The sequence below is a fragment of the Notamacropus eugenii genome, chromosome 1 (assembly GCF_028372415.1).
Source record: "Notamacropus eugenii isolate mMacEug1 chromosome 1, mMacEug1.pri_v2, whole genome shotgun sequence".
NCBI lineage: Eukaryota > Metazoa > Chordata > Mammalia > Diprotodontia > Macropodidae > Notamacropus > Notamacropus eugenii.
Genome location: NC_092872.1, coordinates 1,460,599 through 1,483,693, shown reverse-complemented (window position 1 = coordinate 1,483,693; position 23,095 = coordinate 1,460,599). Strand labels below are relative to the sequence as shown.

Genomic DNA, 23,095 nt, shown 5'->3' with positions numbered 1-23,095 from the left:
TGCTGACAAAGAATTTGCTTTATAGCATCCCCTGGCCTGGTCCCAGGGGCAGCTCCTGGCCTGGTTGGGCCAGGTATGGGGCCTCCAGAAGGGTGTAGCTGGTCCTGATTCTCCTCCATCTCATAAGGACTGCTCTAGGTACAAGCATGAGAACTTTGGCATTGGGACAGTATCTCTGCTTCCTCGGAAATCAACCATGGATTTTCTGCAAAATACATGAACACAGACTGTCAGAAAATCCTCCACTAATTACTGAGGGTTTTGTTCATTATCTAATATCTCTGGTGTTACATGAACTATTTCTTTTTTTTCTTCAGTATCTGAGATTTTCAGATAATGCATCTTTTTAGATGATCTGTACCTTGTTTCTCCTAGCTCTCACTCCCTTATTCTTTGTTCCCATTATCTGTACCGTTTGCTCTTTACAGTACATGTTGTTTAATTAACCATGGGTTCAAAGATCTTTTGTGTTTTTCATTTTTGCGGCTATTTGGAAGATCTCTGGATTTCGAATTATCTGGGGATGGTAGTGTCCCTCAGATTGTCTCCCACCTGACCAAAGATGTCACCACTGCCTTGAGTGGCCAGATCTGTACTTGGGCATAAGATGCCCAAACCTGGGATTCTCCATGAGAACAAGGAAAGAAAGGATTGATGGAATAGAACCCAGACACCCTCACTCCCAGTCTAGCCTGGGCTCACAGTAGGCTGGCTGATAGTTACCTGGTGACTGTATATGTCTTTCCCCTTACACTCAGCTCCCGTGTGTCTTCAACTGTGCTTGGCCCCGCAGGATCCCACTGCAAGTCCTGGTAAAACTGACCTGAGAAGCAAGGGATCAGGGGGATATGTTAGAGGAAGAGGGACAGAGAATTGGAGACACACAAAGAGAGAGACATACACACACAGAAATGAGAAGAAGCCAAGAAGGGGAAACATCAAAACAAGTCAGAGAAACAAAAAGAAACAGAGACAAAGACAGAAAGAGGGAGGTAAGAGAGGCAGAGAGATGGAGAGAAGCAGAAACTCAGGTTTCAACTCCCAGAAAGAGGTAGCTTGAGTGCATCCTGGGGAAAGGGTTTCTGAAAGAGGAGGATTAATAGATATTAGGAGGTGTAGGCGGATTGTCCAATGGGCACAAATGGGAAGAAGAGGATGGCAGGAAGCTGGAATAGGAGCTTAGATGGAGAATGATGGGAAGGCAGGGATGACAAGGGGAGGAGGGGAGATGGTGGACTGAGAGAGCATTAGGCTGGTTGGAGGAGCAGGGGAGGGTAAAGGCACACTCTGAGAGGTAGAGAGTCACCAGGGAGGGGATAGATGATCCCAGAGGGGAACATTCAGAAAGGAGGGGATCAGAAAAAGGAGACAGAGGATGGTAAAAAAAAAAAAAAAAGGGGGGGGGGTGGTGGTGAAAGAAGATAGTACTTGATCAGGAAGTCACAGATTGCTGTGAACAGTGTCTGGGTCATACCAAGGACTCCACTGGCCTGGCTGGAGAAGTGACCTGGATCATTTAGAAAGAGCCGCAGTCCAGCAGTGGGAGGGCCCAAGGACACTAGGCCAATGGTGACTTTGTCTGAGTCACTGAGCAGCAAGAGACCATTTTCCAAGGTCAGCTTCAGCCTATGGAGAAACCAAGCCCTAAGCAGGATAGATGGGAGACCCAGGGGGACAGCTCAAAGTCTGGGGCACATTAGTCAGAAAAGGGAATTTCTACCTCTCTAAGTGCAAGGGAAGTAGATGTCCAAGTAAAGACACCCTGCCCTCCACCCCAAATGCAGGGATTGGCTGTAGTTCACAGGCTCCCAGGGGCCTCAAGGTCTGGCACCTGTGGATCCTGCCCATTTCTGCTGGTTCGAGGAGCTGACCAGGCCTGGGTTAAAGGCCCTCCCTGATCCTGATCCTGATCCTGATCCCCAGGCTTACCCAGGCATCACCAAGTACAGCGTCCTCTGCCACTGATAAGAAGAGCTTTTCCCACCATTGCCACGAGTCACCACGATGCTGTCCTGGGTCACACGCACCTTCACCTGAGGAGTCCTGTAGCTCACCTGGAGCCAGACAAACTTATCTGTGCTCCCCTCATACTGGCCAGTCAGCTCAATGCCTGGAAACCCAAGAGACCAGAAGGGTTGAGAGCAGCCCTCAGAGCATCAACTAGTCACCTCCTCTAGGAAGGCCATGCTGATTAACCATGTCCCTGTGGAAAACCTTCCCCATGGAAGTTAGAGTCCTCTTGGGGAAGCCTGCTGGAGATGCCCCTCTCAGCTCTGATTGATCTCCCCTGGATTTCTCCTCTTCCTGCAGGCTTGATCTATTCTCATTGGTGTCTATCTGTAAATAGCTTTGTAAAGGGCCCATCTTTTTCTATATGAGTCTTGTCTACTCCAGGAGAGCACAAGCCCATAAAGCACTGATATTTCTTCAGCCAAGATGTGGAAGGCACAAGGGAGGAGAAGATCTCAGCTTTGCCCTCAGGGAGTTCACAGTCAGAAGACAGAACTCTCCAGTGTAGAACAAAATATCACAAGAAAACGGGAGAATCTGCACAATTGAGGGTGGAAGATTTGAGGGGAAATATAAACTTCTGAGTGTGTGTGTGTGTGTGTGTGTGTGTATGCACACAGCTCTGTCTGTTCAATCACCTTGGACAGGATCAGAGAAGAGACTCTGGGGGGTCAGAGGTGATCCCTTGACATTCACACACATCGTGTCTTCAGTGCGGTTGTTTCTCAGCAGGATAAAATGAGGGGCCTTTTCCACGGACACAGTTGGGAAAGAAACTGGAACGTCATATGATTCCATCTGAGGGCTAAAATTAGAAGAATCTGGATGATGTGAAGATGGAAAGGAATCTAAGGAAGAAACAGAAAAGAACAGTAATATTTTAGTTTACAAATCTCTTTTCCCACCACAACTCTTTGAGTAGTATCATCATGCCCATTTTAAAGACAAATCAGCTGAGGCTCCAACAGATTAAATGAGCTGCCCAAGGACAGGGAATACACGTTGGAGCTGGAGTTTGAACCCAGGTCTCCAGGATCTAAAACCAGTGTTCTTTCTATGAGACCCTGGAACTGGTTCTAGGCAAGTATGGGCCTCTTGCCTAAGACAGCAGTGCAAGACACCAAAATATCTGCTTCCTCTCTGGTCCTCAGATCTATTCTGAGTCTCCCCTCCACTTTTCCTTCCCTCTTTTACCTCTTCCCCCATCAAATCCCTTGAGAAAACAGAATATAGACGGATTCCTTTCTTTGAAAAGGGGTGGGAAGAGGCTAGGGTTACAGAACATCCCATAAACTGTTAGACTTGAAAGATGGGTTAATTAGGTTAATTGAATGGCTTCCCCCACCTTTTATATTGTTTATTATAAGGGAGAATGGGAGAAGGAAGAAAGATACAAAGGGAGTTGATAAGAAAAGTTAAAATCTCAAATAATTAATTTGAAAGAAAAGAAAAAGGAAAGAGCATGCAGAGGGTTTGGGTTTGGGCCTTTCTGTGTTCTAGACTCTCATCCTGATGAACAGGGTACGAGGGAATGTAATGGAGGAGTCTAGGATTTTGGAGAAAGGAACCCATCAGGTGTAGATCTAATCATCTCAGAGGTGTGGAGAAGGGGAGAGGGTGAGAAGCTGTGGAGGGGGGGCGGGCTCATCTTAACCTCTACACTCTCCCCAGCTTTGTTCTCTGGTTTAGAAACCTTCCAAACAAGTACTTTTTGACTTGGCTATGGACAGTGTGGTCATGTGTTTGACCCTTGTGTTGACAGACCAGTTGGCCTAGTCAGTCTCCAGCCCTTCACATTCCCTCTGCTCTTTCATGAATCAGCTTTACCTAATCCTCCGGATGAGAAGTCTACAGTGTCATAGTCAATGCTCCCTAGGAACGAGAGAGAGAGAGAGAGAGAGAGAGAGAGAGAGAGAGAGAGAGAGAGAGAGAGAGAGAGAGAGAGAGAGAGAGAGAGAGAAGAGGTCAGGCAACTAGGTAGCGTCCCAAGGGCAGACGACAGAGGAGGCTGGCATTAAGGAAGCCAATAATTCTTCCCCTTAGCCACAAAAGAAACAAACGCTTTCCACACAAGTTCCCAAATCTAAGCAGCCCATTGCAACCTTTTGAAAGATTGAATGAGAAACTTGAATTTTTTTCCTTTCCAAAGCATATTTGTCAGGCTTCACAGAGGGTGGCAGCTGGCTGAATACCCAGCCAAGATTAGAGAGCTCCTATTCAGGAGAGCAGAGTTCTCAATCCCAGAAGCCACTGTGCCACTGTGAGCAGGTAACTCCCCCTGAAGACGTTCAGTGGCAAAATGGACAGAATGCTGGGCCTAGAGCCAAGAAGATCTAAGTTCAGAAACTTAGTTGTGTGATCCTAAGCAAGTCACCTCACCTCTGTTTGCCTCAGTTCCCTCAACTGTAAAATGGGGATGATAACAGCATCTTCCTCTCAGGGTTATTGTGCGGATTAAATGAGACAATATTTGTAAAGCACCTAGCACTATGTGAATGCTCCTTCCCTTCTCTGGATGCCAGTTTCCCTCCCTGTACACCACAGTGCCAGAGTTATGCTGGCAAATGTTTAACCACTGGTTCTCTAGAAGAAAAAAAAATGAACTCATGACATAGTTTTACATTTAATTTGCATGAACAGTTTCTCTATCACTTTCTTAAATCTAGAAAATCAACAAAACAAATAAATCAAGATTTGTAGCATTTGCAAATTTCCAAGGTATAAATGCTCCTACTGAAAATTGTTCCAGCATACCCCTGTTTAACACTTTAAGGTGTGCAAAACATTTTATATGGCATCTCATTTAATCTTCCCAGTGACCCTGTAAGATCGGTGTTGTTATTGGCACCTCCATTTTACAGCTGAAGAAACTGAAACCAAAGTGGTTACATGACTGGCCCAGGGTCACACAGCTAGTAAGCATCCAAAGTTGGACTTGAACTCAGGTCTTCCTGACTCCAGGCCCAGTGCTGCATGCACTAGGGCACTGGTGTTGTACAATGATGAGGCTGGACTAGATGACCCCAAAGAGTCCTGGCGCATGTTTTCTGAGTGTCTGGTCGTGCTCTCAGCTAATCTGATGACTGAAAATCTTAGACTTCAAAACCAGATAAGTCAGAGGACAGATCAAAGCAAAGCTGGGAACCAATGGGACATCATGGAACCACCAGGAAGGAAAAAAGACCAGTCGTACACAGCTGAGAGAGAAAAGAAGTGGAAGATGTGCCTCTTTCTGTCTTGGCCCACACCTTACGGAGAAGAAGGGTCAGACAGAGAAGAGATGTCCAGGTTTGGCAACGCTCAAGGCCAAGGGCAGGCAGTAAGGAATGTTGAGTGTACCTTGCTCATATCCACTCAGGTACACTCAACACTCTATGGAATAGAGTGGACATGGCGTTTCGCCTCCTCCTCAGAGTCTTCTGGGATTGCTTGGGACCCAGGGTTTCCCACTCCTATCCCCTCAGTGATGAAAATGATTGTCCCAGGATGCTGTTAGTAAAGGTCCCAAGTTAGTTAGCTGACTTCCTACCAAATGTGGGTGGAGTCCTAAGAAAGAACCTTTCTGGAACACCACCTGGAAGACTATCTGCAGAACCTGGAGGACCTGGAGGACCTGAAAGACCTGGAAGACCTAGAAGACCTGGAAAACCTGAAGGCCTTCGTGCTAACAAGACGTCTTGGCTCTGCAAGGTCTTTGAAGTGAGGCGAAAACCTGGAAAGGAAGGGAGAGTTAGAGATAAAATCTACCACAGACAGGCAGCAAAATCTGCTCTTACTTCCCGGGAAGATGATCCAGAAGAGGCTTCCTCCACAAGGGTCATCCCTCAGGTACCAAAAACCTACAATGCCTGAACCATTGGACAAGAACTCTTTCCCAGGGCCTGGCCTTCAAAGGATGGATGATCTGGCAAGCTCCAGAGAGGGTGCCCCCCACCCACAGTTGTGAACTGTAAAATCTTTAAGACATCTCCCCCCAAGATGTTGCTCCTGCCATTGTCTCCCAAGATACCCAGCCCAGGTGAAAGCTTCTTGCTTTTTTCAAGGACATGATGGGAAGTTTAGGCATCTCTCTAATCCTGACTGTTACTGCCTCCTTTGCTTCTGGTATGATATTGGCCAAGTTACTCACCCTCCTTTGCCTCAATTTACTTATACATAAAATGTGGGAAATGATCTGTGTCTCCCCACCTCCTTCTCTCTAAGGAAGGCAAAACAGGTACCGAAGTTGCATCTCTGGCAATGGAGAGGGATTCCATAGCACCTTTCACACTTTCTCAGGAGGGTTCCTTATTTCCTCCCCTTTGAGATTATCTCCAATTTATGCTATACATATTTTATTTTTGCATAGTCACTTTCATGTTGCCTCCCCAGTTAGATTGGGAGCTCCTTGAAAGCAGGGACTAAGGCTTTTTTGGTTTGTTTGAACTTTTTGCCTTTCTTGTATCCCCAGTACTTAGCAGCTGGCACATAGAAGGGACTTGACAACGATGGCATGCACTGAGTTCTCATCACTAGAAATGTTCCAACTAAGGTTGGAGAACAATCAGTCCTTGGTATTCTGTGCATATGTGTTGGGGGTGAGGTGGGCAGAAGCTTGACTATGCGACCCCTCAGGTCCCTCCCACATTATGGTTATATGTGCTTTGTGAACTGGCTAATTGGAGCCCATTTGTGGCTGAGGTCAGAGTAGGGACTGAATTTGGGGGCAGGGTTAGAGCTCACTCTGATTTGGTATGCAAGCCATCTGTGGACAGATTGGACACTAACCATTAGATAATCTCAGTCACACAGCCACATGTGGCCCCCGGGCTCTGCTCCAAGACCTGTCCTTACCTGTCTTAGGAAATTTTGTCAATACTGGAAACGAAGACGACTTATCGTTATCTGAAAAAAAATAAAAGCAAAGAGAGTTTGGTTCCCCAGGTTCTCCCTGGCTCCACCCCCAAACCCCCAGTGTGGCCAAGCCCTCAGACAGAGCACCGGAGCCCTTGGAGCAGGGCAGAAATGGGCGCAATGAAGGTTTAAGGACTTAGAAAAGTCTGGTTCAGGGAATGCCCCTGACCTCCAGGAAACCTCCACCCAATCACCCACCAACCACTCACCTGCTTCCACTGGCTTTGAAACCACCTGGGCTTGATCCTGGCCCTCTGGTTTGGTGACCACCATAGATGTGAGTGGAGTGACAAAGCTGAATTTGAGGGACAGGTCCAACGCCCGAGACGTCAGATTCTTCTGCTCATTACCCGAGGCTGAAACACTGAAGGCCAAGGTCATCAACACTGGCCTCTTTCCCTCTCATCAATCATTCTTTCTGTTTCATTACTCTAGCATCCAGTGCTTTGGAAATGAGACAGTGGGCTTCTTCTCTCTCCCTTACAGGATGTGACAGACCCACCCAGATCCCTCATCCCCCCTCTACCCTACAACCAGACTGAAAGATTACCCAGGAGGAGGGCACCCTCACTCATGGGTATCAGTGACCCAGATGAGCTGCAGAGATCCTTGATGCTTTCCCCAAGGTCACAGGGACAAGGGTCACTCACACTTTCTCCAGCAGCTGCTGGATGGTCAGGTATGCCCACAGGCGCTCCATGAAGTTATGGAAAATGTACTTTGGACTCTGGAAGACTTTCTCCTTGTCTGCAACATTTACTTCTGTTTCAAAGGTGAAGTTCTGGGTGTGCTGAATAGAGGGGAGATGGAGGTGAGGTCAGGCATTTGCCTGGGGCTCTGCTCAAGCCCCAGCCACTTTTCCCCTTTCCCCCAACTGGACAGAGCATCATCAAAGCATGCCTGAACGGCAATTCCAGGCCATCTTCCAGGCCCTTGCTGGCTGGTTTGTTGGATCTACTTGGCCATTTTGTGTCTTTTTAAAAGGTTAAAACATGTAAAATAGCATGCACACCTACCATCCACAGGCCTGGAAACAGACCTCAGGAATCATCTATTCTAATATCCTCATAATGTAGAGGAGGAGACTGAAGCCCAATGACAAAAAAGAATGAAGGTGACGTAGGTGGTGGAGAGCAAAGCTGGAATTCTCTCCCTGCTTCTAAACAAGCCAGTATTTCCTCAGAACTGAAGTGTCTTCTAGGGCCAAGAAGAACCCATGTAATTCATTCTCCATGACAGCCCTTCGTACAGCTGGAGAGAACTGAGCCATCCTGCCTCATCTACACATGCCCAGTTCCTTCATTTCAGTTCTTTTCTTAGAGCTTGGGGACAATCCATCAATCAATAAGCATTTTATAAGCTCCTGCTGTGTGTCACGCCCTATTATACAAAGACAAAAGCAAAACACCTCCTGTCCTCAAGGAGCTTATATTCTGGCAGGGGAAACAGTGTGCAGATTTAGGGGTAGAGACACAGGACATACCCAGCCGATGTAGGGCAACCTCAGGGGATTAGGTGAGAGGAAAGGCAGGTTTGCAGCTGATTCGGCACCTGACTTGATGTGTCCTTGGGTTCTGTGTGTTTGGTTGGTTTTACTGAGCATGACCAATTCATTAGGTAGGCTAGCAGTAACCAATAAATCGGGCCAATGACCTCTCAGCGTGTGTCCTGTGATTCCAACAGTAGCTGGGTGAGCTACCCTCCCACCCCCAAGTATTGCCTTCCTGCCTGTAGTTCTGGGTGATGACTTTCACAGGGATGGGTTCAGACATTTCTGCTGCTCCAGGGAATCTTCGCTGAGATTATCATTCTTCTCTCTTTCTCTTTTCCTTTTTTGTTTTAAGAAGGACCGTTCAATCTTTCTACATCTCATTTGACTTATCCCCACTCTCCTCACTCACCTCAACCAAAATCTTCACCAATTAGATCCAAAAGTCACTGGCTCTGGCATGTTCTAGGACCAGGTATGACTGTCTCCTCCTCCTCCTGAACCTTGGGCAGGTGCTGGTTCACCAGTCCGTGCTATCCATGCTCTCTGCCCCTTTCACCCAGTGGCCCTGTCCCCATGGCCCAGAGCTGGAAGGTACCTCAAGGCACATCTATAGTCCAACTGTCACCTAAGTAGGAGCTCCATCAACCACACCATACCCCACCAGGGGTCATCATCCCAGAGAACCTTGGAGAGCTCTAGAAACTCCCCAAATTTTATTTTACTGTTTTTACTGTCATTATATTACTAACCCATCTTCTTTTCTAGCCAGATATAGGATCATAGATTTAGCACTGGACACACCTTAGGGACACAGCAGTTAAGTGACTTGTCTAGGGTCACACAGCTAATAAGTATCTGAGGGCAGTTTTGAACTCAGGCCTTCCTGACTCCAGACACAGTGCTCTGTGCACTATAGTGCTACCTGGCTGCCTCTAAAACTGGGGTGCCTAAAACTGGCTTCAGGTTTTTCTGATCTCAGAGAACTCAAAAATTACAAAATGAGTCTTTGGACATTTTCCATTAAATTAAACATCTTCCAGCCTCTTTAATAATTCTGTTGCTTACCTAGTCCAAACCTCTACTGACTCTTACCCAGAAGGAAAGAGATCTTGTCCTAAAAAGATTCCCAACATGGCCCTATAATATTTTTGTGATATAAGAAACCTATATTCAGCATTGATTTCAAACCTCTACGGTTTTCTGCTGGCAAATCTCTCACATGAAATATTTCACTAATAAAAAAACTACCTTTCAGACGGGTTTAGGGGTCAACTTCCAAATGCTCTCCAGTCTTATTGTTCACAGAATATTGACTAAGTGGTTCCTCCAGGTTTTATTTGGCAAATAACCGCTTTCCATTTCTTCAGCTCTTTTCCAGGTTTTTTAAATAATTGCATAGTGTCCTCATTCTTACACTTGGGATTTACCGCTAACATTAAACTGCATATTTACCCTAATCAACTCACGATATTCGTTAAATACATCAGGCTCCATTTTTTCAGTAAATGTGAAATAAAATTATATTTAGCAAATCATTCATGCTAAACGAATGAAGCACGAATACAGAGGAATAAGCAGTGAAGTAATTACACACCACTGATACGCGTTAAATAAAATTGTAAAAGAGGCAAAGGGAGACCATCCACCCACAGCAGCATGGCTGGGACGTTTGCGTTTATGATTTTGGGATTTGGATTGGGTTTGTAAGGAGAATGATAACACCTCCGCAAAGGAAAACGTAGCATAAAAACCTACAGGGAATCCCCTCAGGTAATCACTGTCACTTTTCCTATTCAGATCACCCTGATTTTCTTCCTTGTGTCTGTGTTTGTGGCCCCTCGGGGGAATGGAAGCTTCCAGAGGGCAGGGATTGATTCATGGTTTGCCTTATATTCCCAGATCATATGGATACCCAAGAAATGCTTGTTCAATTGAGCAAAATATTTCCAAGAACAGATTATGGGTTTATTTGACTGGAATATGCCCTTAACTGAGCTGTCATCAATTCCTTAGCTGCCAGTGTTTGGATGTGGCCCAGCTGCAGTATCATTGACCCCACATTTCCCCATCCTGTCTATCTGAGCCAGCTCTTTGGGGATAGGGATGGTTTAATTTCTGTCTTTGTATTACCAGTGCTAGCGTGGTATCTGGCACAAGCTAGTCTTCAATTGTCTTTCAGTTGTGCCTGACTCTTCAGGACCCTATTTGCAGTTTTCTTGGCAAAGACACTGGAGTAGTCTGCCATTTCCTTCTCTAACTCATTTTACAGGTAAGAAAACTGAGGTAAACAGAGTTAAGTGACTTGCCCAGGGTCACACAGCTAGTAAATATCTGAGGCCAGATTTGAACTCTGGAAGATGAGTCTTCCTGATTCCAGGCCCAGTGCTCTATCCACTGTGCCTCCTAGCTGCCCCATCTGGCACATAGTTGACTGGCTGATACAGAAACTTTGTCCAGTCCCTTACCAACCTATCAATGCAGGCAGATATTCCTGTGTCTGTGACTAGCGGCTCTCTATGCATTATGTCTTACTCTAGGTATAATGCATCCATGGGATTCCCTTCATCTGACAACCTAGTAACCCTATGGAAAAGGAAATGAGGTTATTCTGGCATGATCTCCTCTTAATCAATTCACAGTGTTCTCCTCTGTCATCTCTTCTTTTCCTAACTGTTCACAAATTATTCCTTTAGTAAAGCGTTCTAGGACTTCCCAGGAATGTAAAGCTAAAGTTTATCCTATAGTTAGAAGAATCCCCTCATTTTCCCTCCACTCCCTAAGCTTTAAAATCCCTCCCTACCTTCCCTTTACCTGAACAAACCTACTCTTCTTCCAAAGGCCAACTCAAATCTCACCTCTCCAATGCAGCTTTCACTCACTCTCCAGCCCACAGTGGCTTCTCTGACTGTTGATTTGATGTTCTACCACCCTCTTTGGCTGTTTATTCTACTGGATCATTCTCAGATGGTCTCCTAGGTGAATACTATCTCCATCTATACCTGAGCCATCAATGAGGAGCACAGATTTGGGCACAGAGAGGGGAAGGGAATTCTTGTGGCTCAGGAAAGGCTAGATGGTGAATGGAATGATTAATCTCAGGCAGAGGCACAGCCATGACTAGGACCCAGGTCTCCTGGCTCTCAGGTCAAGGCTCTCCCATCTAAGGATTTCTGGGCTTCACTCACCGACTGGGCATTGACTTGGGCTGAGAGCAAATCCTGGACCTGGGGCTGGAGCTTCCCAGCCACCACAAGCTCAGAACCCTTGAAGAAGACCCTGAAGTTGTCCTGAGTGAGCTGCTCCACAGTATTTTCTGGATACTGGAACTTCACCATGGTTAGCAGTGGGTTGGCCACCTCCTGGTAAAAGTCCTTTGGGAGAGAGGGGAGAGGTGAGGGCAGACTGAGGTACAGTGGGCAGGATCCCAGTGCCTAGGATCTCTAGCACTTTAGAGATAGACAGGGTTTTAGGGATGGTTTAATCCAATTAACTCCCTCCTTGGACAAAAAAGAGAAAGTAAATTCTACAGAAGGGAAAGGACTTGTCTATAGTCACACAAGAATCAAGTGGCAAATTCTAATCAAGTGCTGCGGGCTCCTCTTTCCCCCTCTAACCCCTCCACTCCCCAGGACCTGACATAGCATCCCACACATAACGGGTACTCATGACCCCAGCTGCTGGTACCTGGAGCTGCAGGTCAGCATCTGAGTCCTCATAGATGCGCCGGGCCACCCCACCATTTTCCAGGGCCAGCTTCTCCAGGAAAGCATAGTTGACATCAAAGCCAAAGCCCAGGCAATAGAGGAAGTATTGACCATTAATAGCTGCCTTCACATTCTTCTGAATCTCCTGGGGATTTCTCTCCCCTGTAGCAACAGAGGCCAATGAATGGACAGGGAGGGAAGAGAAATATTGGTTAGGTATTCAGCAGGTGAGTATTAAGCTAGAATCATAGAATGCCAGAGCTGGGAGGGACCTCTGTGATCATAGACTATAAAATGAGCTAGAATTAGAAGGGATCTCAGAACCCCTCGTTTTATACAAGAGGAAACTGAGGCCCATGGAGGCAAAATGACTTGCCATGGGCCACACAGGTAGCAAGTATCAGAGATAAGATTTGAACACATGACCTCTGACTCTGCAGCCACCTCTACCTCTATATGGATAGGCATCTCCTTCACAACACCACTACCCCCCCTGCCAAAACACCATACCATCCTGAAGGAGTTCAACTCCATCAGAGGGCAAATGATAAAACTGAGCCCCAGAGATATTCAAGGTCACCCAGAGAATTAGAAGGAGAGCTAGGAGTGAGCCAAGAAGAAAGAGTCCTCCCCACCCCCACCTCACCCTCAGTGGGATCCCCATCTGTGAGCAGGATGATCATGGAGACACTCCCTGTTGGCAGCTGCTCCTTCCTGTTGCTCTCATCCAGCATTCTCACAGCCACAAGGACGGCCTCGTTGATGTTGGTTGCTGGGGAGAGAAATCTGCTCATCCCTGCCTCAGCTTTGGTACCAACTAAGACAAGTGGAGGGTTAGAGGCCTGGGAGGAAGAGAAGGATGGAGGCTTGTCCAGGCATAGAGTGAGAGATTAAGTAAGGTTAGGCAGCAGAGTTAAAAAGGAGGGAGACTACCAACTGGGGTCAGAAAGGGAGGATGGTCAAGAGATCAGGTCGAGTTAGCAAAGTGTAGCTGGAACAAGGGCCTACATCAATGATCAGAGGAGTTGAAATTCACCCTTGGATTGCAGGCAGATGGGCCAGTCTAGTGCAGCTTGGTCCTGAGTACCAAGTGTGTGTGTTGGAGGTGGAGGAAAGATTACTGATTGATTAAATGTCCTTAATAAAGTTGGGTCATAGGGCCAAGGCACAGGTGGGAATGGGATCAGGGAAATACCAACACTCTTCTCGATACCTTTCCAACAGGCCTTGTTTGCTTGTTTTTTTCTTATAAAATCATCCATATTAGACTCCCCAGAAACTCTCAGCTAAGCAGCTAGGCTAAGAGCCATCAGAACAGCCCACCCCTAGAAGCCCTGGCCCCTCACTCACCACCCCTGGCTGAGATAGAGGAGGCGAATTCCTTGGCTTCTCCCACATTCTCAGGTAAAGCCTGAAGCAGCGTTGGCTTCCACTGGGTCACGTATCCATCAAAGATGACCAAGTTGAACTGGTCCTCTGGTCTGAGATCACCCAGAATTTTTACCAGGGCCTCACGGGTCTAAGAGGTCAGGAAAGGAAAGGGAAGAGAAGCTCAGGGAGCAAAGAATGGGCATGACAGATGATCAGGGGTGGCAAGGACAGCTGTGGTTGAAAGTCTCAGTGAATGCAAAGACTGGAAGACGGTGGAGAGTTACGAACTGTAAACCACTGATAGAGAAGGGGCATCAGAGTGACAATAAAGTGACTTGTGGTGTCCTTGGGGCCTTCCTTGTGTATAGTAGCCAGCTTACCTGTTTTATCTTTCTACCAGACATGGACCCACTCTTGTCGATGACAAAGACCACATTCTTAGGCAGTGCAGACAGCTCTGCTGGGGCAAAGTGATGCACGAAATATCCGTTTTCAATCTGAATTGTGGAGACAGCCGTGGGTCAGAGCTACATCTCCCACACATCTACATACCTTCTATCCTTGTCAACAGCAGTATCAGAATCAGCTGTCCTTCCTCCACTCACTCCTTCGCCCTCTCTCTGTCTGTCTCTCTCTGTGTCTCTGTGTCTCTCTCTGTCTCTGTCTCTGTCTTTCTCTGAGACATGAGGGCCTCAGAGGTAAATGAGGCAGTGAGTTGATAAAGTACTAGATTTGGAATCAGAAATACAAGTTCAAATTCTGTCTCACAGTTAATTATTAGTTAGGTGACCCTAGACAGACAGTTAGGTGGTACAGCAGATAGAGCACTGGGGCCTGAAGTCAGGAAGATTCATCTTCCTGATTTCAAATCCGGCCTCAGGCGCTTACTATTGCCTTTGTTTCCCCATCTGTAAAATCAGTTGCAAAAGGAAATAGCAAACCACTCCATTGTCTTAGCCAAGAAAATCCCAAATGGAGTCACAGAAAAGTCAGACATAATTGAAATAACCAAACAACCAAAGAGCTAGAACTAGTGATAACACCGCTAAGAAAGTGACTCCAACGTGTTCTTCACCCAGAGATCACCCTGGTAAGCATATATCCCAAGTATGCCAACGACCAAAAGAAAAGTCCAATGGATGCCAAAAAGTTATAGCAGTGCTATTTACCATAGCAAAAAAGCCCCAAAACAACAAGCTAGAAATGAAGGAGACGCCCATCAAGGGGGCACAGCCACACAGACCGTGGGACATGAATGTAATGGGACAGTACTGTAAGAAGTGACAGGCATGAAGATCATAGTGAACGACTCAGGGGAACTATTTCAAAGTAAAGTATGCAAAAGAAGGAAAATCATATATTCAGTGAATATAATAAAGCAAATAGAAAAAACCGGCAGCCACAAAACATCTAAGTCGAATGTTGGGCAATGATATTCACCAAGTTTGGCCTTGAAGAAAGTCCAGGAAAAGGCTTCTCCCTCCCTGCTTGGCAGAGGTGGAGGGCTATGGGCAGAGAATACGATATATGGCCTTGGACTTGGCTGAGAAGTTGGTTGGCTTTAATGAACATTTTTTTCCTTGTTATAAGGGGTGGCTGTATGGGAGAGGAAACAGAATGGATATACTGGAAATGGATGGGGAAGTAAAAGCAAACTGTAGCAATGGATATATTCTTAAATACGTATGTGTATATACATGTGGATGGATGTATATGTTGTTCCTCTCAGAGGGCAGGGCCTGGTCTGTACATCATGTGTCTTCCTCACGTTAGGACTGAGCACAGAATTAGAAACACAAAAGAGATTAGTGATGTTTGCTGACTGATTAATTTCCCCCAAAGTCTCCAGCGGTACTAAAATCAAAGGATTGTGGGTGGAGGACCAGGAACAAGCATCCATTAAGTGCCTACGGGTCTGTGCTAAGTGCTTTATATCATCTAATTTGAACATCACAACTACCCTGGGCGGTAGGTGCTATTATTATACCTATTTTACAATCAAGGAAACTGAGGCAGAAAAAGGGTTAAATGACTTGCCCAAGGTCACATAGCTAGCATGTGTCTGAGACTGGATGTGAAGACAGTTCTTCCTGATTCCAGACCCAGAACTCGAACCACTCCATGTACCTACCTACCTTTCCTGAATGGAAAAGCAGTTGCCTCCTTCCCACGGGGTTCCCAGAGTACACTGTTCTCATTGCCAACCCCCTGCAACCCTCACCTGGATGTCCCCTGCAGCAGTGGCCTGGTTCACATCATAACGGACAATGAAGCTACCGTCCAGAATGGTGTCCAGCTTCCCAGGCTCCTTCTGCTGCTGGGCCAGAGATGGCTTGAACAGTATGTGAGCCTGGAGGAGAAGAATTCGGAGCTGAGAACTTGCCTGAGGAGCCAGAAGGAGTTACAAGTCCTTCCAGGGACCCAAGAACTGGGGAAGCTGAGAGACAGAATGGGCTACACAATGGGTAATCTGGGACCCCCTTCTTCCTTCTCTGGGGCTGGCCTTAGCCAAGAGCCAATGGGAAAACTGAATGGTCCCTGCTCACTGGGTGATCCTTCCCAGGGTTTGACAACTTGGGGATCCCAGTGCCTGCTCAATCCCTGTCCCACCTTACCTCAGTTTCCCTTGTCCCTGTTATGATTTGTGGCCATTACATTTGGGGATGAGAGATTCCTCCCCACATCCAGCCTAGGGCTGAGCCCAGAGAAAAGGCACTGGAATTGGGGAATGAGGAGACTAGGCTCTAGGGTAAGTCACCTTCCCTCTGGACCTCAGTTTCCCTATCTGTGTAAGTCTAGAGCACCCCAGGCCCCTGGAAATCAGATAGGGTGAGGACTGGGCAATGGAGGATGGGGCCTAGACTCTGTTCCCCCAGGTCTCAGCATCTGACCTTCGTCTGGTTCTGTGTTGTGGTGAGGGCATTTGCCAGGTTCTTGGTCATAAAGGTGCTCTCAGTCTCCAGGGAGCTGATGCCCTGAGGCTCAAAGATGTGGACATCTACCTGTGGGGTGGAAGGGGATAAGGCATGAGAAGAGTCTGGAGCAGGGAATGAGCTCTGCTCAGGGAACCCTAGATCTGAGGAGGAAGAGCCTCTGGCCCCAGGGAACCCTTGTTGGGAAGTGGGGGTGAGGGGAGAGAAACAGACTTCTGTCTGGTGGGGGTGGGGAGTAGAATGAGTGCATCAGGGCAGACTTCCCAGAGGAGGAGTCTTAGGGTTGAATCCTCCTACCTGCAGGTGTTTGACCAGCTGTTGGGGCCGGACCTTCAGAATCAGCTCATATTTCCCCAGCTGCCTCTTCAACAGCTCCTCATAGACCAGCTCAAAGGTGACCTTGGCTGTTGGGGCCACATTGACAGACACCTGGAACTGCTCCAGAGTCCTCCCTGTGGACCTGGGTGGGAGGTTGGCTCCTTAGTGGAGCTAGGCATGGACAGGGTGGGCAGGGGGAGCTTGTGGCCATGGCCACAGTCAGGCAGGGCAGGAGGTGCTCTCAGGCAGGACTTTCTGACCCCCGGGCTGCCCCAGCTCAAGTCCTACCACAGATCTTACCTGATGATTCCAGCACTCTGCCCTCTGGCTACAGCCGAACTGTACTTCTCCTGGGCAGCTGCCTTCTCTTTGATCTCCCCTGGGTAGGTCACACCATCAATGATCCTGAGGAGAAAGAGAGAAGGGGGGCATAGGGAGGCCTCAGGGAAGGAGCCAGAGCTGGGGACATTGGGGAAGGAGCTCCTTCCCTCAGGGATGCTGAGGGGAAAAGACTGGAGGGACAGAGGAGGGAGAAGGTTGAATTCTTAATGTACAGGATACAACCTAACTATCCCAGATCGTCCTTCCTTGTTCTGAAAGGTTCCAATGCAAATTCCGCTATTTATCACTTTAAATCCTTCACCATCTGACTGCAGCTACACCTCGGGGCTTATTACACAGGACTCTCCTTCACAAACTGTACTTTACAGCCAAACTGTCCCACTTGCTGTTCCTTGTATATAATCATATATTCATATACGATGTGTGACATATAACATAACATTAATTATAATCTATTGTTATGGTACAATATATAAAAATAACAATAATTAAGAATATGATTATAATTCATTAAAGTTAGCAAAGAAATTAATATATGTGTTTTACATACATATATGTATATGCACACACAGACACACACACACACATACACGTATATTCTTACAACCACTCTGTTGGTTAGGTGTTATTATTATCCCCATTTTACAGATGAGGAAACTGAGTCACTGAGCAGTTTAGTAACTGCCACACAGCTTGTCAGTGCATAAGGACAGGTTCAAACTTAGGTTTTCCTGACTCATAGTCCAGAATTGTACCCATTGCACCACCAGCAGCGCCAAGATGCCTTTGCCCACTTCAGAACCACCCAAACCGGAGAACTCCTCATTCTGTGTTCTCACTCTGTCCTGGATCATCTTGGTGCCTTTAGTCTCTGCCTGCAACGAACTCCCCTAACTTACATTTCTGCTGCCGGCAGTCTCTCCTCCGTGAAGCCTTTGCTGCCTCCTCTCTCCCAACCCCAGTCTCTGCTGCCTTCCTTTGTCACAAGTCTGTCTGGATTTCTCCCTTTTTCTTATCTGTCTCTTAAGTCAGTTATTCATTCATCTTTAGAGGATCAACTTCTTTGAAGCAGCTTCTCTACCCCATCCTCCTCAGCATCCAGGACAGAGAGCAACACCATTCTTAATAAACACTGGTTCAATCGACCAAAATGGAAGTCCTATGTCCCCCACTAGACCATGAACTCTCAGAGGAGAGGAAAACCATTGGACAAACCAGCTGGTCTGGATTTTTTTCCTGTGCCCCCTATTTTCCTAGGCCTTACCTCAGGGACTTTCTTGGGAAAATTGAATTCAATTTAATTCAACTTGACAAGGATTTATTGAACACCTGCTCTGTTTAAGGCACCGGGCCAGTTGCTTGGGATTGAGCAGCAAAGGGGAAGCAATTCCTGTCCTGAAGGACTTTATTGTCTGCTGGAGGGTGACCATATGTACACACAAAGCAATGTTTGTATATGTGATGGGGGGGAGGGGGTGGAAAGTGGAGATAGCTCTAACAACCGGGAAAAACAAAAAAGGCTTCCCAAAGGGAGGGAGAGATCCTGAGACTTGGGAGTGAGAAGAAAGGGCATCCAGGGAATGGGGAAGTGAAGGATGGAATGTCCTATACAAGGATAGTGATTCCTTTGGCTGCAAATTAGAGTGTGCAAAGGAAAGTAATATGAAGCCAGTCTAGATATATTGGCTGAAGCAGGTTGAGAAGGACCTAAAACGCCTTAGATTGTGCCTGCCTTTCTCCATTTCCTCCAAAACCGACTCTCCTCATCTTTTGTCATTTTTGCCCAGGTTGCTGAATGAAACCTCCGATTGCTTTGATCTGCATTTCTCCTGCTTCAGTCTTTCACATGGTTGTTAATCACTTACGATTCTCCTTTTGACTAGTTGTCCATTGGAAGCGATTTTTGATCTTAGCGTTTGTTCCCTGTGTATATCGGATATTGAACTCTCATCAGAGATAGATGAGGCAAAGATTTTCCCCCCAATCCCTTCCCCTAATCTATTTGCCTTATTTCTTTTCCTGAAAGTGCTTTTTAATTTCATGAAATCAAAATGATTAGTTTTATCTTTTATGACAGTTTCTCTCTTGGTTGGTTAACAATTCCCCCCTCGCCGAAGTTGTGAAAAGTATCTGCTCTTCTCCTCCAATCCTACTTTTTTAAATGATATGATCTTTAACATTTAGGTCATTTATCCACTTTGAATTTACTGTGGCAGATGGTATAATATGGTGGTGTAAGCCTAATTTCTGCTAGTCTACCCAGTTTCCCTAGCAATTCTTATCAAATAGATAGGTGTGCTAATGCATCATTAATGGAACCATGGATCCAACCAATGCTTCTGGAAAGCAACTCAAATTATGCTAAGAAAGGAACTAGAATGTTCATACTTTCTGAGCCAGAAGCTCTCCTGCTAGACATACATACCAAGGAAGTTGACCTTAAAAAGAAAGATCTCGTATACACCAAAATATTTAGAGGAACACTTTTTGTAGCAAAGAACTAGGTATGAAATAGATGCCCATCAATCAGGGAATGGCTAGATAAGTTGTGGTACATGAATATAATGGAATATCACTGTGGCATTAAAAAATGATGGATAAGAAAAATACAGAGAAACATGGAAAATATTTATGAACTGATAGAAAGTGAAGTAAACACAGCTAGATCCCAAGGCTAGAGAGGCTACAAGTCCCTGGAATTCTCAGCAAGTCAAGAGATAGGAGCAGCCCTTGAGCTTAGGAGCTCCCAAACAGGAGGACAAAGCTCCAGGGAGCTGGTATCACCTATTGGTGTAGTCAGTGAGGGAGAAGTGTCTCTGTGGGTCAAGATGGAGACAAGGATTTGTTCTCATTTTTCCATTTCCAAAAAATTGTTGCCCACCCCAGAGAGGCTGAGATGCTCTGAGGACAGTAGAATTCAGGACTAGTATGACCCACCACATCTCCCCTTCCTGCCTAGGCATAAAATCATCCGTCATCCTGGGGGGACATCCAGAAGTCACAGGGTCCAAACTCCTGTGTCTGCACTGGGACCTGTCTAGACAAGGCTCTTCCTGGAGACTCAGTTCTTCCTGGAGACTCAGCTACTCTAATAGACTTCCCTTGGCAATGACCTCTGTGCCTCATCTTTGCTTCCTTTTGTCGAATGCCCCAGGTCCTCTGCCCCTCCCCCATTTCCTGCTATGACCCAGGGAAGGCCAGAGAAGTCGTCCACTGACCCACTACAAACATTACAAAATCTGTCTGGAAACCAGCCTGATGAGAAGCGAGGGGGAAGAGGAGAAGGGAAGGGAGGAGAAAAAATGGAGGGGAAAAGAGATGAGAGCTTGTTCTGAGTCGGGATAAGACACAATCTGCCACTTTTCTCACTGCTCACCTACTTTCCTGCTCTAGCCACCTCTAGGAGAAAAGGCTGATGAGGAGGAACAAGAAAGAATGTAATAAGAGGGTGCTGGAGAGAAGAGGGCACCGTGGAAATCATAGAACCTCAAGGTCAAAGCCACCACTGAGGTCACAGATCACCACACAACTGCAGCCTCCCTCCAACCCATACATCAACTCCCTGGACTTCAGACACACCGGGCTTTCCTGGTTCTCCTCCTACCTCTCCTACCTCTTCTTCTCAGTCTCTTTCAATGGCTTTTTTTCCTCTTCTAACCCCCTCAAGGAGGTTGCTCCCTAAGGGTCTCTCTTTTCTCTCTTCTTTCTCTCTTAACGCTCATTCACTCCCCCATCTGCAATGAGCACACATGTGCAGATGACACCCAGTTTATGTCTGTAGCTCAGACCTCTCCTCTGAGCTCCAGAATATCTCCAACTGCTTTCAGGATATCTCCACCCAGATGCTCCATGTGCATCATGAGCTCACTAGGTACAATACTGAACTCATTATCTTTCCCCCTTCATTTGTTCTTCCTAAATTCAGTTTTTCCCTCTGTGCACCATTCAGTCTTCAATTTTTCAGTCTCCGAATCTTCCTTCTGCCTCATCCATTGTATACAATCAATTATCAAGTCTTAGTAATTCTACCTTAGAAATTACAAAGGTGGTGAATGCCTCAGTCCATGAAAATTAGGAAAACATCATCCTTAGCCCCCATCAGACCAAACAGCGTGTAACATTATACTTTAATCCAATGTTCCTCTGTTTCTCTCTTTGTCCTAGCCCAAATGCTCACCAGTTATGCTGCTACCCACATGTTCATGAATTTCCATTCAGTAAAGGATGTGATTCCAATGAGGTTATATTTTCTTCCTTGTGTTAAAACCTCAAGGTAACTTTCTTTCTAATCCATACTGTCCTCATTGATGTACAGATACTGGAGCTCTGAGAGATGGGGCACACCAGAAGCTGGTGGGTGTGTGTGACGTATGTCACAGAGGGGGGAGAGGAGGCATGAGATGGGGAAGATCCAGACTCATTACTTTAATGGGAAAGTTGGTGATTAATCTATCTTGGGTGGCTTCAGATAGTTTTTCAGTCTTCTTCTACCTAATGGCTCCAATGATGGCTCTCATTCCACTGAGTTTTTGTGATTCATATGAAGTCATATTTATTTCCTTGCACTAAAATGTCCATTCCACTCTGCTCATTAACCATACTCTGCATGTTGGGTGCATATATACATCAGGACATGAGTCCTGCTCCTTAGACTTTTCATAGGGAAGATAGGAAGGAGACAGAGTTGAGATATGGGGGATAGGGCATCATGGAGAGAAGGAAAATTGGAGGGGGGGGTAGGTCATCCAGGATCAGTACTTACATGGAGAAGTTAGTGATGAATGCTGATTTGGGCAGCTCTACCTGGAAGACAGCTTCCTGGGCCTCTTGTGCCTTATTGACCACACGGCTGGTGATGGTGGTGTGGGCAAAGCGAGATGTGACCCTGGAGTCCAGGGTGAGACTGTAGATGTCAATACCATTCTAGGGTGGGATTGAGAGAATGGGGAGGTCACCAAGGGGAGAAGATATGGCCCATGACTCTGCCTCCTCCACAGTCTTATCCCCAGTTCCCTGAACCCTGGAGGCGGAACAATTCACAAATGCCATTGGTCACTGCATGGAAGAAGTAACAGAACCCAAGTTCTCAACGTAAGCCAATTAGGAGAGAGGGGAATAATATTATTTGATTCCTATGGGGGTGGTCAGGAATGTATTCCAATATAGGAAGGATGAGTTGAGTAAGGAATCAGAGACTTAGGTCTTAGTTCCACCTCTGCTCAAGTTTCTGGGTGACTGAATAAGTGAATTCACTTAGTCTTTTATTTTTAATGATGGGGAGAAAGACTGAGTAAGGAAACCAGGGCCAGGCCAAGTCACCAGAACTCTCTCTGATGAGGGTTTCCGAGTCATTCCTTTCTGCTTGCCAGTACAGTAGGGGACTGTACAGTAGGGGACTGGAGTTACCCTACCTCATTCTCAGTAAGAAAAAACTCAGTCAAACTTCTCTATGTTCATAATATAATAAATGATAAATGATGATAATCACAATGTAATAGCTATTTTTAAGGTTGGTAGAGCACTTTATGAATATTTCAATCAATCTTCACAACTGCTCTGGAAAGTGGGTGCTATTATTAGCCCCATTTTACTGATGCACAAACATTCAACAGTCACATGCCAGCTCAGACATTCATCTGGACAGACTCATACCCACATTCATTTGTGCGAGATTTTACCAACATAAGGTCATCACAGTAGCCTGGAGACACTGAGAGGTCATCTAGTCCAAGTACCTCATTTTTCAGATAAAGAAATTGAGGCCAGTGGATACAGTGACTTGCCCAGATTCATACTGTGATAGACCTGGAAGTCAAACCCAGATCCCCAAGCCCCAAGTGCATTGTATTTCTACATGCCTACAGATGTCCTCAAAATCCATTTTCTCCCACACATATCCTCTTAATCACAGACACCCTAGTACCTTCTGAGCAGCCACAGAAGCAAAGGAAGCCAACAGAAAGATGAGGATAGAGAAAGGCAGGATGTGAACTGCGGCCCCCATTCTGACTGGGCAGAGGCAAGGGTGCAGA

General features: G+C 46.3%; 1 protein-coding gene across 3 annotated transcripts; it reads right to left on the bottom strand.

Annotated features, from left to right (window-relative positions):
• Nucleotides 1–23,095, bottom strand: LOC140530261 (inter-alpha-trypsin inhibitor heavy chain H4-like). Of its 3 annotated transcripts, XM_072649715.1 has the most exons (21): nucleotides 22,987–23,095; nucleotides 21,826–21,986; nucleotides 17,022–17,126; nucleotides 16,701–16,863; nucleotides 16,362–16,472; nucleotides 15,692–15,820; nucleotides 13,851–13,967; nucleotides 13,450–13,618; nucleotides 12,746–12,871; nucleotides 12,080–12,261; nucleotides 11,581–11,766; nucleotides 7,554–7,693; nucleotides 7,113–7,267; nucleotides 6,844–6,894; nucleotides 5,540–5,722; nucleotides 3,838–3,882; nucleotides 2,649–2,858; nucleotides 1,930–2,110; nucleotides 1,475–1,626; nucleotides 724–823; nucleotides 1–205 (listed from the first exon to the last, which is right to left on the bottom strand). In XM_072649715.1, exons 1-21 carry the CDS (start codon nucleotides 23,065–23,067, stop codon nucleotides 121–123), a joined length of 2,832 nt encoding a protein of 943 aa, XP_072505816.1. In that variant the 5' UTR covers nucleotides 23,068–23,095; the 3' UTR covers nucleotides 1–120. The 3 variants fall into 3 exon arrangements, with proteins under 3 accessions (XP_072505816.1, XP_072505824.1, XP_072505833.1); XM_072649723.1 differs by lacking the exon at nucleotides 3,838–3,882; XM_072649732.1 differs by lacking the exon at nucleotides 3,838–3,882 and having other exon boundaries at nucleotides 5,585–5,722.

Bases quoted from the DNA above. Each gene is read 5' to 3' on its own strand.
- LOC140530261 (XM_072649715.1), bottom strand. From the start codon at position 23,067: ATGGGGGCCGCAGTTCACATCCTGCCTTTCTCTATCCTCATCTTTCTG. The intron at 7,268-7,553 runs GTGAGTGACCCT...CTTGGCCTTCAG, and splicing joins CAGCAGCTGCTGGAGAAAGT to TGTTTCAGCCTCGGGTAATG. The intron at 206-723 runs GTAACTATCAGC...TGTATTTTGCAG, and splicing joins AAGACATATACAGTCACCAG to AAAATCCATGGTTGATTTCC.